The following is an 18,629-nucleotide window of genomic DNA, read 5'->3' as shown; positions in this document are numbered from 1 at the left end:
TGAACAATACAGGGGGGAGAAATAAATTATAAGCACTATAGTCATTTAGATTTTCCGAACATCTAAAACATCTCCGTACTTCCTCTCAATATACCCTTAAGGCTTACTGGTTAAATGATTTCTGCTCGGCATGTTGTGCAAGCAGAATAATGCTGTTTTCTTTTTTTTTTAATTGAGTTCATCAGTGCATCTACTTGCAGTGAATGATCTGTTCTTGCATAAAGACAGCATCGACAATGCTGCATGAGTTTATATAGACAGTGTTCAGGGTGGAAGTTCTCTTCAGGCTTTATTAGATCAAAGCAAAGAACCATGCAACTATAATTTCCCTTATGAGTGAGTTTAATGGTTTTCTTCTCTTGAACAGCTCTTCCACCTCCCATATGAGGTTCTCGAATCAGTGTGCATGATGAATCAAATAATACATGCTACATAAAATCAAAATACTGTATCCACCTTAGTATGTACTAGCCATACAAGGCTTAGTTTGTGTTTACGGTGAGCGTGACAGCCATTAAAATGTAACGTCTAGGACAGAATTTGATATTTTATGCAAGTTTGGCTTGCCACTTGCTGTCTTCTGTCTTTAGCACAACTATCTGCTAAAATATGTAGCGCAGAGGTTCCCAAGATTTTCACCATTCTTATTTTTGACAATTGTCAAATACCCCCATTACGTGCTGTTGCTTAATCATCATCATAGCAAGAGGCACAATCAAAATTTTAACCACACTCACAACAACAAAAAAAATCCTACTACTGAGTTCACATGGTCATGGAAAACCTTATTGAGTGCAAGATTGTACTAATAAAATGTTTCAATAGAATGTTTAAAAAATCCTTATCTATTGAACTGGAAAGGTGTTGGAAATCCATTGGTCAAATGTTTGGAAACGCTGCAACATGCATTCAAATTTTCATTGTATATTGGACAATATTTTGACACATTTCAGTGATTAGTTTGAATAATTGTTGAATCTATTATTCTTAGTAAATGTAATTTAAATCGATCCATCTGCATGCTAGTTTACTGTCAGTTTGCTAATTTTTTTAAATAACAGCTATTTGATGACAAGCGTTTTGAAAAAGTGAAATAAAAAAAATGCTTGAATGGCTGCTATCTATAATGCTTGTAATCGGTGTTGGGTGTAATCTGGGTCGGGACATTTTGACATTTAAGGTGGGCATTAGGTCCTCTGTTTGTCTGACCTGGGGTTCCTCCTTGGTTGTTTCGCCATACACCTGGGAGGGCACAAGGAATATCTAGGGGGGGGGGGGCAATGCCTCCCTAGCACCCCCATGGACCCATCCATGCGTTGAAGTACAGTAATTGGAATAATCTTGTAGTGTATTACATTGAGTAATTCACCCAACACTTACTGTAATATGCCAGTATATTTTTTTTTTTTCTGGTAAATTTATTGAAAGGTCACTAATTAAATTTGCATGTAACGCAAATACTAATAAAACCTACGTATGCTAATCCCGCCCCCAGATTCATCTGATTGGTCCATTGTTTCAAACTAAACAAACCCTTACTTACCTAACCCTAACATCCATTTAGTGAACGTTTTCATAGACCAACAATTAAAAAAATATTGCAGATGAAACGCAATAATGCAAATCCTGTTTTGCTAAAAATTATTCGGTCTGTGCCAAAAATGTAAATGCAAAAATATTTGTCACTAACCCTAAATACATTTTTGTTTGATAATTCTGCTCTTGGGGAATTTTATGAGCAAAAACTCTTTGTATGTCAGTGAGTGCCGATTACCAAAGTCTCCCAGTAATGTAAGGTATGACGTGACATACACGACACAATGAAATGTGTCCAGATGTTTAGCTGTTTTTCTTTTTTTGCATTCTAAATGTTCTTGTTGTCTTTTGCTGTTTAACTTCATCATATTTAGAATTGTTTTCACTTAAGAGTGTTTACATGATCACACCCACAACTTCCTCAAAATAAGTGACCGTGGTAAATGTGCAACTCATTTAAATGTGATGAATAAAATGAATGAATAAAAAAAATGTGTTCGTGGTTTAGAGATAATTTCCAGTAATTTAGTTGTTCAGTTGACCTCTGATCGAATGATTTGCAGAAACTTTGGGTAACTCTAAACAGGGTTCATCCATGATCAAAAAGAGGATGACTGTCTACTGTTAGTGTTAACACTCTTAGCATTTATCTTTCCTGAGGTTCACTTCTAATGTTAGTAAAAGTTGTGTTTATTTTTTATTTATTATTTTTTTTTTTGCGCACTAAAACTAATTTAGTAATATAGAATTATTTTACACCCTGTCTCTGGCCCTCTGTCTGAAAATTCTGTTTTAAGATAGCTGGCCCTTTAAGACTATGTAAACGCCCATTGTTATTATTGGCTAACATTGTGCAGCCCCTCCAATACAACCATATTTGAAACTCAGTCGTAAGAAAATAAACAAGCACCACAACATTATAAAACTACATTTCAGGGTTTAAACATAACGTACACCCAATTTATTGCATCTGAATACATTTAAGCACAGCGGCACCTTAACTATATAAAACAGTCATGACATTTGAAATATCCGTGAAAGAAAATGTTTACTTATGGTTTTGCGTCAGGTCCAATAAAGTTCTTTCTTTAATGATGCTCATTCATTAACAGTTCCTTTGACAAGTTTGAATCATGTATTGACTGGTTCACAAGCAATCCACGCTGGTCTGAGGCGAAAACATATAATCCACGCTGAAATGTTCTGAATACACAAACGTAGTATATTGGTGATGTTGGGTGCTTCAACAGGCCAAAGCAGAGACGACATCTTCCATGTTTGTTTACACACAGAAAGGCATGCATTTCTCCCAGTCAGTGGCAGCAGCAGAATGAGACTGTTTTTTAAAAGTTGCGCTTGTAATGCTCTTAAAAAGCTGCACACATCACCGGAAAAACATCAAAACGATCAAAGATGTCCATCTAGTGCATTTTTAGAAAAGACCAACTAATAAAAATAGTACAGATGGTTGCAAAACATTCCAGGATGCCTTCAAACAGCAAGACCGCAGCTATTCTAACTTTACATCGTGTCTTTTTAAAAGCGGTGCGATGTGCATAATAACGGTCAAAGCTTGCTGAAGAGGCAGTCATATGCAGATGTATTTAGACGTTGTGACATCACACGTCACACCCCAAATGAGCCGTTTCTAGAGCTTGGTTTTAAAAAATGCTCTATTGAGGAAGTTTTCAGTTCTGAAAATTAAAGTGTTTTTATAGTACAATGACTTCTTAAATGTCAAAAGGACAATTTGATTCCTCATGTAGTGACCCCTTTAAACATTTCTGATTTGTACAGCTCTATTTAAGCAGCATGTGAATATTAATGTCATTTACATTTGAAACTTTCTCCTGCATGTAAAGGCCAAGACTGCTCACTATTGTTAGAATGAACTATTGGAGGTAGATTTTGTCATCTGACAGGATTCTGAAATGGTTTAGTGGTGGTTTTGTTTTGCAGTGCAATTGCAGCAGGTGCTGTATTTCACAGTGGTTTGCCTTGTTCAATGTTTTTTAGCTGTATTCTGTGAAAGGACATGCCTGTATTGTTGCCTGGTATGTCCGCCCAGCCAATCCACCCTCTTTTTGGCATCAACTGAGCTTAAGCTTCCTTTGGAAGAAGGAAATAACAGTGTTCTTTAGCCAATGAAGACACTTAGATCTCTAAATTAATAACGCAGAGAGGAGGATTAGCTCAGGGAACAAAACCAGACAGCGGAGGTCAGGCCAGGAAAACGGCTGTAGATTATTTTTGTCTTTTTCAGTATTGTTGAAGAGAATAGGGAAATACATTATTTGGTTGTCACGATACCAACATTTTAAGTAGTCAAATGCAATGCCAGTAAAATGTCAATTGTCAAATACCAATTTTCATACAGCAGCAAAAAAAGAAAATGTTATGCTGTTTATCAAACAGATATAAAAAGTTATAAATGAGTTTCAACTTCGGGCACTTTCGGTCCTGTGAATTTTTTTTTTTAAATGATGCTGATGTAAATGACATTTTTAAAAAAAAAATTTAAATAAAATGGCAGACTCGTTGACTAATTTCATAGCTTACATTTTATGTATTCTAATTACATATAAATATTTTCACACTTTTTGCACAATTTGGCAAAATTGCAGCTTGATTGGAAATTACGTCCAATACAAAATTCTGCTCACAATTGATTTTTTTTTCCTTATTATTTTTATAGTTTAATATTGAAAGTCTGGGTTATGACAAGGCTCATAAAACATTTACATTTAACATTTATGCATTTGGCAGATGCTTTTATCCAAAGCTGACTATACTATACAGAGCCCTTATTACAGGGACAATCCCCCCGGAGCAACCTGGAGTTAAGTGCCTTGCTCAAGGACACAATGGTGGTGGCTGTGGGGATCGAACCAGCGACCTTCTGATTACAAGTTATGTGCTTTAGCTCACTACGGCTGAATAAAGTTTTTAATTCAGTCTTAACAAGAAAAAAAGAAAAGGTGAACTCTTTAATAAAAATCAACCCCTGGGACATGAAAGTTGAAAAAGACATTAACAATAACAAATTACATTCACATTTAGACCAAGTAATTCTCAATTAGGTTTTGTCAGGTTTTTCAATTACTCAGTTATAATCAGTTTAAAGAAAAAGGCAAGTACAAATAATAAAAAAAATACATAATAAAAAAATATCCAACAACAGTATCAAGTATTCAAGTAGACATTCAGAAATGTGTCATATTTTCACTGAAAAGTGGTTATTTGTTTGAGAATTCATAGTTTTATTTGAGAGACAGGCCAGTAATTACACATGGCTGTACAGTAGTTATTTTTTTTTTTTTTTTTGTCTTAGCCCTAACTTTTTGTCCATGTATGATTGTAGATGGCTTATTAAAGCCACTTACATTATCCGACCATCACCAATGTTATATGTAGCAGTTCTATTATGCTGTTTACACTGCAAATTCTTATGCACATATCTGATACTTTGACACTTTTTGTCCAGCCTGTTTACATTCACTTAGAGGAATATTCCAGGTTCTGTACAAGTTCAACCTCAATCGACAGCATTGGTAGCATAATATTGATTGCCACACAAATATGTTTTGACTTGTTCCTCCTTTTCTTTAAAAAAAGAATAAGTTTTGTTTACAGTGAGGCACTTACAATTTGTTCAAATCATGCAGCCCTAATTTGTATGGTTACATTTGTTGCTGTTTTTAGGATTTTAACCAAAGTGCCAGAACTTCCCTATGTCCCTCAACACAAATAGTTGGTTCCCTTTTTTCAACACAAATACAATCCAATTGAATGAAACCTTTTCATGCTTGGATTTTCCCTTGGTATCCAGTTCTCAGATGCTGGTATTTATTATTTGCATATGTAATATTGGGTCAGAACCCTATGTGCAGATATATCAAGCTCCCTCATTCAGCTTAAAATGGATGGCGTGCTCGGGATCTACCTGATGTCTGCACAGTTCATCCGAACCTCTCCTGATCCCTTACACTGGATCTCAACTGGAGGGGCTGCTCCCAGACGCCTTTTTATAAATTATTGAATAAAAGCTGCCCACTCTTTCAGCACAAGCACTATTACCCGCTCTGGGGTGACTGTCACATACCCTCAACTCTGGACACACAGAAAAGCCCCTTTTTCTGTCCAGTGCCATGGCAACAAGGTCACTATGGAGTGTTATGAGATGGCTGGAGGGGGGAGTGGTGCCTTATTTTGGCCCTAGTGCGAATGCAAGCCAGAGCTCAATACATGAAAAAGTCTGTCCTGAAAGCCTTCGATTTGTTGTGTGGCTTGTCTCGATTTCTTTGCTGGTACAGTTAATGGAGTGCTGGAAGTGTTGTGTTGTGTTGTCATCTCTGAAACATCAAGCCCCTTCGAGGACAAGAAAATATAGAAGGATCAATAGAGAATCGAGTGACTATTTCCGAGGACACTGGCGGCTCCTTTGTGATTTCTGATGCTTTGAAGGGCAAATTTCTGCTCTTTTGTTTGCATTTTTTTATTTTTGGCAGATGCTATTTGCAATCCAGTGTAAATAGTAACATACACCATTCCAAAACCTAGTGAGCTGCCTCCTGTAGGCAGCATTTTAAGGCAGCATAGGCACACTCCAGAAGGCCATTCCCAAAGCTTGATTAAAGAAATGTTCTGGGTTCAATACAAGTTAAGCTGAAACGACAACATTTGTGGCATAACGTTGATTACCACAAACAATAGTTTTGTCCCTTGTTTACTTAAAAACAAGCAAAAATAATGGTTACAGTAAGGCATTTACAATGGAAGTGAATAAGGCCAGTCCATAAACATTTAAAATACACACACAGAGTTTAAAAGATCTGGCAACCTGAAATCCGAAACGGAGCCTTCATTATTTGGTAATGGCAAAGCCACATCAGACTTGCATGTTTTTTGTTGCTGCGCTCCTCGTAGGCAGAAATTACGGTCATTGCACATGTGCGAATGTGTTTATCTTGCATATTAGACTTTATCTAAAGCTGTCACTCCATACAGTCCTTTGCCCATCACTTATATCGGTCAAAGGCAATCACCATATTCTCTGCACCATTATACATCATACAGTATCTAGTGCATTTGGTGTAGCTATTTTGTAACTGATCGCAAAAGTGCCTGCCCACTTTTTCAACTGCCTTGTTTCCGGAACTGTTTTTTCCATAGGGATTTCATAAAAGTCGTCTTTAAAGCGTTCTAAGCCATTAACCAAACAATCAGCTCCAATGTGAATCGCAACATTTCACAAATTTTAATTGAAGCAAAGACGTTTTGGAAAATTGAACAAAAAGGCAACGGTACAAGACTGTGTACTAAGGGTGCGTTCACACCAGGTCTATAGGACTATGTTATCGGATATCGACAATATCTTACAAAGATGCCGATTATTCATCGTATATCAAAATATTATACCGATTATATAGTATATCAAAATATTCATCGGCCGTATTTTGATATACTATATAATCGTATATCAAAAAAACATTTAAGTCAATAATCGATCAAATATTTTGGACATACTGCCCAGCCCTATTTCACACAAGCACTTTTGGTGCGCGTGGTTATACTGGTACGAGTGTCATCTCAATTTGGTTTGTTTGATGTGAACTCTGTTTTCCGAACTCTTGTGCACACCTGCCAACTGCACCCAAATCCGCTTAAAAAGGTGATCTGGGGTACAGTTCATGTAATCTCAGGTATGGTTCACTGCTTATATGCACGCAATCCTACCAAATCGCAGAAGTGAACTGCTACTGATGATGTATAATTTGTGTCTTTGCAGGCTCCCGATCGCAATTGTATAATGCATATCTCATAACTGCTTGTCTACAAATGAAGGCCTCCTGATCACATTCTTTACATCTCTTGCAATGATCTGCTGGCTTGTGGAAGAGAAACACTAACATTCTTCACATTATTGCACATTCAGGCAGACAAACACAAGTGTCATTTTGTGCATGTAAAGTTTTGGTGGTGAATCCAAAGAGATGTATATTTTAATAACTCTGTGAAAACTGATGTCTTAAGTTGCTACTCCGTGGTAAACAGCTGCCGCTCGTACTCCAATTGATGATGCAATCGGGCCACGTTTGGAAGCCAAATAATATAATTTGAACGGAGACCGGGAGAGGGGAGAAAACTAACTTTGGTTCCTACGAAGCAATCGAACCAAGTGTGAAAGCACCCTTAATATCTTTTAATGAGGGAATTCACTACAATCACATGAAGCATTGCAAATGACTTTGTTTGCCGCAAATCTGATTTGGTGGTTCTCTCTTCAGGATTGGTAGTAGTGTAGATCTGGATCAGGAATTCCACTATAAACAATATTTTAAAATGAAGTTGAAATAAACTCGACTGATGGCTTCTACAGAACCATAAACTGTTGATTAACAACCTCGGAGCTTACTGTAGTTTTTAAAGGTTTAGTGATCGTGAAAAATCAAGTCCGCTATGGAAAAAAGGAATGGGATTTTTACTTATGGACCCAGACTGTTGCGCTCTTGAATAGTGGATTGAAAACCGCCAGTTAGTAAGAACCACCCTGTGTGCTTCAATTTATTTCAGCGGCTCCCTAACTGTATCATTGTGCTGTAATAATTTTCATTTATTGCCATTTCATTCTGTTGTTCAAATTTGTTTTTGCTTGCTTTTTTTTTTTTCACAGTATGAAATTCTGCTGTGCGTTCAAGACCATGATGATCCAGCCATTGATGTTTGTAAAAAGCTTCTGGGCAAATATCCCAATATTGACGCCAGGTTATTTATCGGTAAGTATTTGACAATCTCCTTTTTTATGTTTATATAATGCCAAGGCAAATCAGGCAGCCTCGTCTATTGGTCCTCATGGATTCAGAAGCCTTCAGTGTATTTAGCCGGCGTGTAGGGAAAAGGCAGCAACTCAGTGGAGTCCCTTAAGTGGAATAAGGCGGCCCGCATGTGTATTGCAACTCAGCTGTGTATATGCAAATGTAGCTCTTGGAGTGGATATTGATTCTCGCTCATTAGGACCAGCTGGTAACTTTAGCTGGTGATTCTCCAGGGTCCTGTTATCCGCCTCTGTCACATCTAATTGCTTTCAGCCATTTGGTTACCACTCAAAGAGTCAGGGGAGATGGACTGGCCTGTCATCCACTGCCTTGAAATCAAAGTGAAGCTGTGTTAGAAAACACAGAATGTCGGCGGAGGTTGTGCTGGTATAAACATCTCTAAGTCATTCAGCCCACTTGTCATTAACAGCCAATCTGACATTGAAACAAAACGCTATGTGGAGTGCATTAGTGCTCTCAGAGGCATTTTAATATCTTCATATTGTTGCCTTGTCTTTAGTTCATCGATAAAAGCATCTTCATTCAGTCTTGTTTACATCTGTGAATGGCTTTGTAAAGAGCTTTATTTATGAGCGTGAAGTAATGTTGATGCGTTTGAGCAAGGGAATGTTGATCTCTATTTTTCAGGAGGTAAGAAAGTGGGAATCAATCCCAAAATAAATAACCTCATGCCAGCTTATGAAGGGGCAAAGTACGAACTCGTCTGGATCTGTGACAGTGGCATTCGAGGTAAGTTTGCCAACCAGCACTGTAAAGTGGACAAGGACAGATCAGGGTCACATTTCTCTCTGAAATCAAAAGAAAGAAAAGAAATATATATATTTTACTTAAAGAAAATACAGACTATTTTTAATACCTTAAGAGTTGTGACATTTTGCATTATTACATTATTTTCTTGACAATAAAGCACACTTTCCATCTATCATTATCATAATGCATAAAAAAAAATTGTTCTCATTATAGGCTGCTGTAATGAGGAAAAAAATAATGCTATATTGTAACTAGGGCTGCACGATTTGGGAAAATGTCATATTGCGATTATTGAGGCTAATTTTGCGATTGCGATATAATAAACAAATGGTAACATGAGTCAACTTGCTTGGTTATCAAGGAAAATGCACAAATAGATAACTGATAATGCTGAAATGTGTATTTTTAAACTCAAATATACAAACTAGCAACAACAACAACTATAAATGTAACAACTATAAGTGTTTTCAAATTCAAATATTTAAAAAAATTAAATAACATCTTTGCATTAATGCAAACTTGTTATTTTCTCAGTATTACACCTAAATGAAATAGAACAATAAATAAGATCATACAAATTTTCATGAAATTAAGATTGTCCAAACAAACAGGGACATTTAAGCTGGATGTAACATGTACTTTCTATAAACTCTTTTGAAAAGGAAACTGGGTATAAAAGTGTGGTTCACTCAAACCAATAAAACGTTGTTGTTCTGTTTTTTTTTTTAAATTACCAACTGATATTTCCAAATCCTCTTTCTAAAAAGTTCTACTTATCGCTGAAATCTCTTGTCCAGTGTGTGGATCATTTTCTGAAATCTCACTTTTCTACTTTTCTCTGTGCTGTTTCTGGTGCTGCTATAAATTTGCCGTGTGATGTAGCCACTTTAATTTTGCACAATACCTCTCTCTGCTCAGTGTCTGGTATCTTAAAGCCAAAATATCACCATATAATCAGGGTTTTTCCTGGCTTAAAATGAGGTGGAGGTGGTACCATACTGATCTAAAAAGTGACGTCAAAAACATTTGCATTAATGCACTTCTAAAGACCTGGCAACTGAATACTAGTGTTAATTCTGTCAGCTATTTTTTTTATTTAATCTTATTCTTAATCCTGTGTCAAATTTCCTTTTTTGTTTTAGTTTTTATCATATTTAGTCAACATCCTATTTCTGTTTATTGTTTTTAGTCGTTTTGTTTGACAAAGTCTGGGCATTATTAGTCATATTGATATTTTAGTCACTGAACACTGTAAACATTTTAGCCATAAGAGTATTATTGATAAGCATTTGTCAATCTTGTCTATCCAAAATCAAAATAGATATATATTTATTATTGTTGTTGTCAATCTTGTCTATCCAAAATCAAAATTTTATATATGTATGTGTGTGTGTGTGTGTGTGTGTGTGTGTGTGTGTGTATGTGTATTATTGTTGTAATTTTAGTGTTATTTTTCACATAATATTGATCTTCTCATGATAATAATTATTCAATAAAAAAATTATTGATCAATTGTCACACATTATACATACATTTCTGCATATACATGGTGAAATTATTTATTTTTCACATATCCCAGCTAAGCTGGGGTCAGAGTGCAGGGTCAGCCATGATACGGCGCCCCTGGAGCAGATAGGTTCAAGGGCCTTACTCAAGGGCCCAACAGTGGTGTCTTGGTGATGTTGGGGCTTGAACCCCTGACCTTCTGGTCAGTAACCCAGAGCCTTAACCACTGCCCTGATGATCTCATCAATGATGCTACACATTGTGAGCTGCAGACAGCGGGGGTGAGAGACGAGCGTCTCAGTGCGCATCAGCCGGCGGAACTTTAAATCTCTCCCGGTCTCGACTCCCGCTCAGATTGAGTCTCTTCCGCGACTGGTTGAAAACCGCACAGAGAATGACAGTTTTGGAGTTTGAGCTTATTTACATGACATGCTCCCGTATTATTTGAACTTTAATTAAGGATGAAATAAAGATATATCGCCAAGCTGTGATCTGTGTTTCAATCAGACACTCGAGCTGCAGCGCTCCTCTCGTCTCGCGTGTCATCATTATAGACCGGTCATCTTTTTATTAGCTGTGTAGAAAATGGACAAACAGCTCTCAGAGAGTATGGGCTGTCACGTCCACACATGCACTTATTTATTTAATATAATCGCAGCATTGTCATGTATTTATACATCACGGTACAGTTTGTTGTATTGTCTTTCATTTTCTGATAGAAATGAATGTTATAACAGTATTTATGTTTTGTAATATAGTCAAAATCTAATTAGAATCACCACTGAAAATAATCAGGATAATGAGAATTGGATGGTAAAATGTTCTCAAATGAGCATGTTTACATGTATGATACAAATATGGATAAATATTGTCAATGATGAAGGTTTTAGATCCATCAAATCCCCATGAGGTGTCAATGATTGTTTTATTTCACCTCTAGAGGCCACGGTTATATTGAGGAACCGATCCGGTTTTAACTGTAGAATTCTTCAGTGCCGGCCACGAAGGAATAATAAAGGAAAACTATCAGCAACTGTCTGCAAAGATTTTGGCTGATAACCGATAGTTCCAAAAAGCAACTATCGGCACAATTCATTGATAAAACCGATATATCGGTGTACGTCTAGCAAGGTCATACATGGTTTAAGCATATACCAATCAGCACAAGTAGATTTTTGCACATTTTGTGTTGCATGTAAACACCTTTTTCCAGCATTCCTACTGGTTTATCCAGTATTGTGCAAATTTCTTGTTACGTTTTTAGATCGAAAGCAGAAAATAACCTGATAAATTTCAAGTCTCATGAAAATGCAATCTTATGCCATTGTCCATATTTTTTAAAAAGCTGATTTGTGGTAGTTATCTTAGAATTTGTGTGCATGTAAACGTGTTCATTGTCATGACAATAATGTCACAATGCAAACAATTTTTTAAAAGATTGATTGATTGTTTAGTTTTATTTACTTCAATTAGTTTTCGTAGTCTCCCTTGAGCAACTGAAACGTTAAGACAGACAAGCCAACCTACAATTGCATTATCTAGGCCTATTTGCCTGACTGCAAAAATCAGACTGGTACAATTTCATACTGACTTCAGTGGTAAAAAAAACATTCTAGAGGAATTGTTTTAGTCAACTGAAATCAAACTTTTAAAGTGCGTATAAACCTACTGTCTGTCCGAGTTAATCATGAGCTAATATTCAACAGTGAAGCCAGACACTCTGACTGATATGGCTAATCAGATGACGGAGAAGGTGGGACTGGTTCACGGCCTGCCGTACGTGGCAGACAGACAAGGATTTGCCGCCACATTGGAGCAGGTCAGGATCCTTCAGTATTGGCCTTCCGAATTCTTTGTGGGAACACTGTTGAAGCCATCTGTCTAGACTACTGTGGGATAACTATTATTCATTAGATTAATAACAAACAGGGCCGCCATTGCTTACTTTAACTGTGTATTCTGTATATTAGAGAAAGGACCGTGTTCAGTCCTGTCACGCTGCAATTAAACTGATGAGCTGTGGCTTTGTTGCTTATAGAAACTGAAATGGGACACCATATGGTAGAGTGTCTTTGTGATGTTGGAGTTTAAAGGACTTTGGCCAAATCTATGCAATATTTAAATTAATTAATGGCTGGCAATAATAGTTTGTTAATTAATTTTTTTTTTAAGTTCAATAGAAATTAATTTGTCTAGTTAAAACCTTTTGAAATTCCTTTTTTTTTTACTACTCGATAGGGCTGTTTGAATTACACTGTTCTACTTCAATTGAATCAAATGAATCCCAATTAACCACAAATCTTTGCTCAGAAAAACTCCCAGATGAAAATAATTCAAAGACATTATTACATTATTGTGGCAATACAAAAAGCGGCTCTAGAAATCAATGTACTGTATATTGTTTGTTTTTATTTCCATATCATTGAACATAAGCCTATCATTGGCCTACAGTCCACAGCAATCCATTTTGCAATCGTATTAGGGGCCGTTCACCCAGGACACGTTCTTGCATTCTCTTCTTTTTTCTTTCTTTTTATTGTCATGTCACTGGTTTTGTGTCTTGCACTGTGAGCACCACTTTTTAAGATGCAATTAAAAGTAGTAAAACTTTAATAAAAATGCATATCATGACCTCTGATTTCTGTTGCATTGTGTTGTGGTCCACTAGCTGTTTTTGAACGCAAGAATATGTCCTGTTTGAATGGCTCCTGGTCTCTGGAAAGGGGGTTTGGCAATTAAATTACTACAGAATTTAATCACCATTATGAATAATTATTAAAAAAAAATCTGAATTACTCATACTGCATTAATGCTTTAAGTTGACAGCCCTACCAATACATTTTTGAATATGCAATACTCTTGAAGATCAAAGCAATTCTTAGTGAAGCAAATCCTTGGAGACAGATTTAATCAAATATAAACCATTAAAATTGTTTAATGTGCAATCCTGCAGGTATATTTTGGAACGTCCCATCCTCGTTCCTACATCTCGGCTAATGTAACAGGAATCAAGTGTGTCACGGGGATGTCGTGTCTCATGAGGAAGGACATCCTGGACCAGGCTGGCGGGCTGATCACGTTCGCTCAGTACATCGCTGAAGATTACTTCATGGCCAAGGCCATTGCAGACAGGTTTGCCAGACTGTCCTTTACAGTGTAGGCCACTTTAAATATCAGTACAGCTTGTTAATGGCTTATGATAACACATTTATGTCAAGTAATAGAGCATACTTTTTATTTAGGATTTAATAAATGGCCTGTGAGATCAGTTGCATTCTCTTGTATTTAAGCAAAAGATCCAAAACTAAAAAGAATTGGCATCCTTTACTCACCCTCAAGGTTTTTACTAACTCTTTTAACTAAACTGTACTGTCTTCATTTGAGCATGCAATAATGTGGTGTTTCTCTTGCAGAGGATGGAAATTTTCCATGGCAACGCAGGTAGCCATGCAGAATTCGGGCTCATACTCCATTTCACAGTTCCAGTCACGCATGATCAGGTACTGTAGTTGTTCAATCAGCTCTTTATATTTGGTAGTGAAACCAGTACGGAGGGTGGCACCTCTGCAATAGTGCTGAGATTGCATACATCCATCTTTGGGTTATTTGTTTGCTGTTGCTTGCTGTTTTCTGACAGCGTTGTGGTTTCATTCCTGTTTTGTTTTTTATCGCAACAATATATTTTCAAAATTGACTAGTCGAATAAATGTTTCTATACAAGCCCTGTATAATTAGGCTGGCTTCAGGTTTACCTGACCCCAATCGAATGCTACTACACCTCACTTATCTACTTTTCGGTTGTTGGATGATCCTACTAATGATCAAATATCTTGTCTAATTTATTCTATAACATGTATGTTTTATCTATATTGGTCTTGATTAATTTGTTATATGCTAAAACAGCTTTAGATTGTACCATTTCCTGTTTTGGGGTGTAAGAAATCACAGAATTCAGGAGTATAAATGCAGCTTCTTGGTAAACGTCTGGTATTATCTACTGTTATAGATGGGCAAAGCTGAGAATCAACATGCTGCCAGCGACCATCGTTGAGCCGATCTCAGAGTGCTTTGTGGCCAGTCTTATCATTGGCTGGGCCGCACATCATGTGTTCCGCTGGGACATCATGGTGTTTTTTCTGTGCCATTGCCTGGCCTGGTTCATTTCTGACTACATCCAGCTCACAGGAGTACAGGTAGGAGCTCGTAACACATGTTTCACTAAAGATTCTGGGCTTTTGGAAAGTTTGGGCTTGATTTAGTTTTAAATGCTTCAACTCTGTCTTAAATTCAACACAAACCCAATGCAAATACAAAAACAATAGAAGTTCAATAGAAATTCCTTGTCTTTTTTGCACGATTCATCAATGCACGTTATTACCAAAGGAAAAAGGGTTTGTATTTGTAAACGTTCTAAAAACAACAGACTTTTTTACGTGACATATTCTTATGTTTTTTCTTCATGTTTCAGCTTGTAGAAGTGTAGGTTTTTTCTTATTTGCATATGCAAATGAATGGTAAAATCGTGAAATTTATATAAAATCCCAAAATTAAATAATTTTATTGTTTTTACTTCAGGGAAGGAGGAAAAAAAAAAAAAAGTTATGCCTGTACTGTGACCGGTCAGAAATTACTGCCAAAGCAAGCAGGCCATACTTGATCAGAATAGGAGGGTTAATTGTGTTTCTGGACCGATCCAGGCTCGCTAGCGTGGTTATTGTATCTTTTTCTGTCGATGCGGCAAAATCAGGATTAGAATGAAAATAACGGAGAAGTGACCAAACTTCAGTCGCCTCAACACTAAAGCCGTTCCATAAAACGGCTTTTTTTTTTTTTGTTCTTTTATTGTATTTTGCTCAGAAATTACATGGAAGTAAAATACATTGCGAATGCCGTTTCATGTTGACTTTAAGGAAATTCCATATTCATTTGCATATGTTCCAAAAGTCGTTCTTTTATTACCGTTTACTCTTCAACATTTTAAGTTATACTTGCTTTCTTTTTTCAAAACTCTTTTCTCAAAGGGCGGCCCTCCATCCTTCTCTAAACTGGATTACGCTGTGGCCTGGTTCATCAGGGAGTCCATGGCAATTCAGATTTTCTTGTCCGCAATCTGGGACCCCACCATCAGCTGGAGGGCGGGCCGCTACCGATTGCGCTGCGGCGGTACAGCAGAGGAGATCTTGGATGTTTAGCGGACCATGTGCCATGGACAATGCACTGGTGGCAAAAAAAGAAAACTGAACTGCAAGAAAAAGCAGATGGACAAATGGACTGTAACTGTTTTATTCCAAATTCAGAATTTTAATCTGTGACTTTAGGTAGCTTCAATAGGTTATTTATGTTCTTGGTGCTTTTGTTTTCATGCAAGGACCTTGAATTCTAGATGAGCCAAAATGTATGAAGTAGTGGCGAAGAGAAACGAGAAACGGATGTCTGGTAATGTGGCAGCACTTCGATGGGACATCAGATTCCTAATGAAAACACATGTACATTTTAGTTTTTTAGTTTTAAATGTCCTGGCAACATGTCTAGTGGTGATGAATAACTCAATGTTACATATCCACTTTATCATGTGTTAGGGTCAGTGGTACGGCTTTTAATGATCGTAATTATCACAAAAGTGATGTTGGACTTAAGGAATAGTTCACCAAAATTTCAAATGAGCTCATTTACTTGCCATCATATCATTCCAAACCTGGTTTTATTTCATCTGTGGAACACAAAATGAGAAATTAAGGAATGTACCAGTACATTTTTTATGCAAAAAAAGCTTTGAAGCTTAAAGTAGCAAAAGAACCATGAATGTGGATCATATGTCCAATATTACAAGTCTTCTGAAGTCATATGATAGCTTTGTGTGAGGAAAATACTGAAGATCTTGACATTCGTCCTAGGTCTCCTCGACAGTTCATGAGTGATGTCCGGATCAGAAACAAAACACTCTTGAGTCTCAATTTTTTTCAATAAATTGGAGGATCTGGTTTAATGAATTGTTTACAAGTCGGACTTCGAGATTGTTTCTTGAGTTGAACTTCAATGGGTTGCTGCAGTTCTTTAGTTAATCTTCGCCCTCCATTGAGCTGTTTAAGTGATTCATGACTTGATTTTGACCTATGACCCATTGTAATGCACAGAGCAGATCAGGCAGAACATTCTTCAAACTTCCTCCATTTGTGTTCCACAAAAGAAAGTTACACAGGTTTGGAGCAAGGAATTTCCTTTAAGACAATTGACTGAAGCGTTTTGAATGGCACTTGCCTATGAATGGATCACTTGCTTATCACAGTGTTGCTCTCAACATATAACAGTCTTGCCATATTTTATAAATGTGTGGACTTCTGAATGCTCAAAATGGATCCACTCAGGTCCATTTTATGTTTACTAGGCAGAGCAATATCTTCTATAGTGGGTGAGGTTATACAGCGGGAACAGATATTCGTGTACAGTTACCATTGATCTTTCTTCGAAACGTTGCTACGCTTGTAAAATGCTTAAGAAAAAATTATTTGCATCCACCATACAGTATTTAACACAAGGTATATGGTTTAGGTTTAGCCAAGTTACTCTCAACATTATATTTGCAAATATAATTGCATATCTTATAAAAACATAGTGCCATTTGAAGAGCAAACATTTTTATCCTTATCATTTTGGCATTTGCGAAAACACCATGGTTTTTACCTTTTCTTGTAAGGCTTTACCTTCCCCTGCTTCATTATCTCTTGTATAAATGCACTAGTCGCACTCGTTCCAGGACCAGGGTGTGCTAAACTCACGTTGGCCATTTCCCTCCTGTGCCGTTGTTTGCCAGAGAATATTTTCCTGCAAATGTTTTGACTTTTGTACTGGATAGAAGTAAAAAGTTACTCTAAATTGTCTAAACATTTCATCCAATGGCATTTCAGTTACCCGTTTAAGCTGATTTTCAGTGTCGTGATGCAAGAGCTTGAGAACTTTGTTTATATGCTACTCAATATTTTGAGTTGCCGCAATTCGGCATCGAGGAATATTTTGCAAAACAAAATGAAAATTCTGTCATTTATTCACTGTCACATTGCATAGAATTTGGAATGATATGAGGATGAGTAAAGACAGACATTTTTGGATGAATTATCCCTTTAACGTTCCCTTTTAAGGAAATAATTGGCATACTACTCTCTCTCATCTTCCCCTTTTTGCCCTGTAGTCGTATTTTAAGGAACTGCTTGTTTTAGTCAAGCCCTGTACATAGTGCCAGCACTATTGTTGAAAAACCACTCGGTCTGCATTGTCCTCATTCTTTGAAACTGTCACTTGTCTTAGTGTGTTCGTGATTCACTTTTTCATCATACCCATGCCAACACTGGCAGGATTGTTTTACACATAATCTACTCATTCACTGGGATTCTCAAACCGTAGTGAGTGATTCAGGGCAAACCTATATGAGCCACGCGCATGTGCCTTGATATATTCCATCAGCTGCCATTTACATTTCTCTTTTCAGAGTTATTATCACTGTTTTAGCCCAATGCCAAACTCTTGAACTAGCATAACAAGTATTGGTTTGCCATTTCTAATTTGAATTCATTTGTTCTGGTGAAATCTTTCAGCTGACTATTGGAAATAAACTAATAATTGTAATTGGTGTTTTGTGCGTGAGGCCAGGAAAATTGTCAATTGACTGTAACATGGCAGTTGAAGGATTAAGAGGTAGGGATTAATCAATCAGCAATAATGAGATTATGTTTCATTTGAACAAGTAATATTAGGTTCAAACTGTGGTGGGGTGGGGGGATAATTTGCTTCCAAAACCCATTTCTGGGCTAATCTCACAAAACCATTTCCAGGTCACATTTTACCCTGAAATAATGTTTTGTATTAAGAGAACTTTTTATTTTCTTTTTCATTTAGACATAATTTTCATAAGAATTAAGTGTATTTAACCCCAAACATTTTGAGTTTGTGTTTGCCATTATTCTAAATGGTGATTATTGCTCATTATAATTTTTTTAACATAAAAAA

General features: G+C 36.7%; 1 protein-coding gene across 1 annotated transcript in view; it reads left to right on the top strand.

Moving 5' to 3' along the window:
• LOC127636175 (ceramide glucosyltransferase-like) overlaps positions 1 to 18,385 on the top strand; it is a 45,398-nt gene extending 27,013 nt beyond the window's left edge. Inside the window, exons 3-9 of the mRNA XM_052116600.1 lie at positions 8,210 to 8,312; positions 9,000 to 9,101; positions 12,335 to 12,447; positions 13,582 to 13,760; positions 14,042 to 14,128; positions 14,635 to 14,821; positions 15,650 to 18,385. Coding sequence (XP_051972560.1) covers positions 8,210 to 8,312; positions 9,000 to 9,101; positions 12,335 to 12,447; positions 13,582 to 13,760; positions 14,042 to 14,128; positions 14,635 to 14,821; positions 15,650 to 15,820 — 942 coding nt within the window. The 3' untranslated portion in view covers positions 15,821 to 18,385. The remainder of the gene's footprint in view (positions 1 to 8,209; positions 8,313 to 8,999; positions 9,102 to 12,334; positions 12,448 to 13,581; positions 13,761 to 14,041; positions 14,129 to 14,634; positions 14,822 to 15,649) is intronic.
• Positions 18,386 to 18,629: the final 244 nt, after the last annotated feature.

This window comes from Xyrauchen texanus, chromosome 43, assembly GCF_025860055.1.
Source record: "Xyrauchen texanus isolate HMW12.3.18 chromosome 43, RBS_HiC_50CHRs, whole genome shotgun sequence".
NCBI lineage: Eukaryota > Metazoa > Chordata > Actinopteri > Cypriniformes > Catostomidae > Xyrauchen > Xyrauchen texanus.
This window is presented reverse-complemented; position numbering and strand designations above follow the sequence as displayed.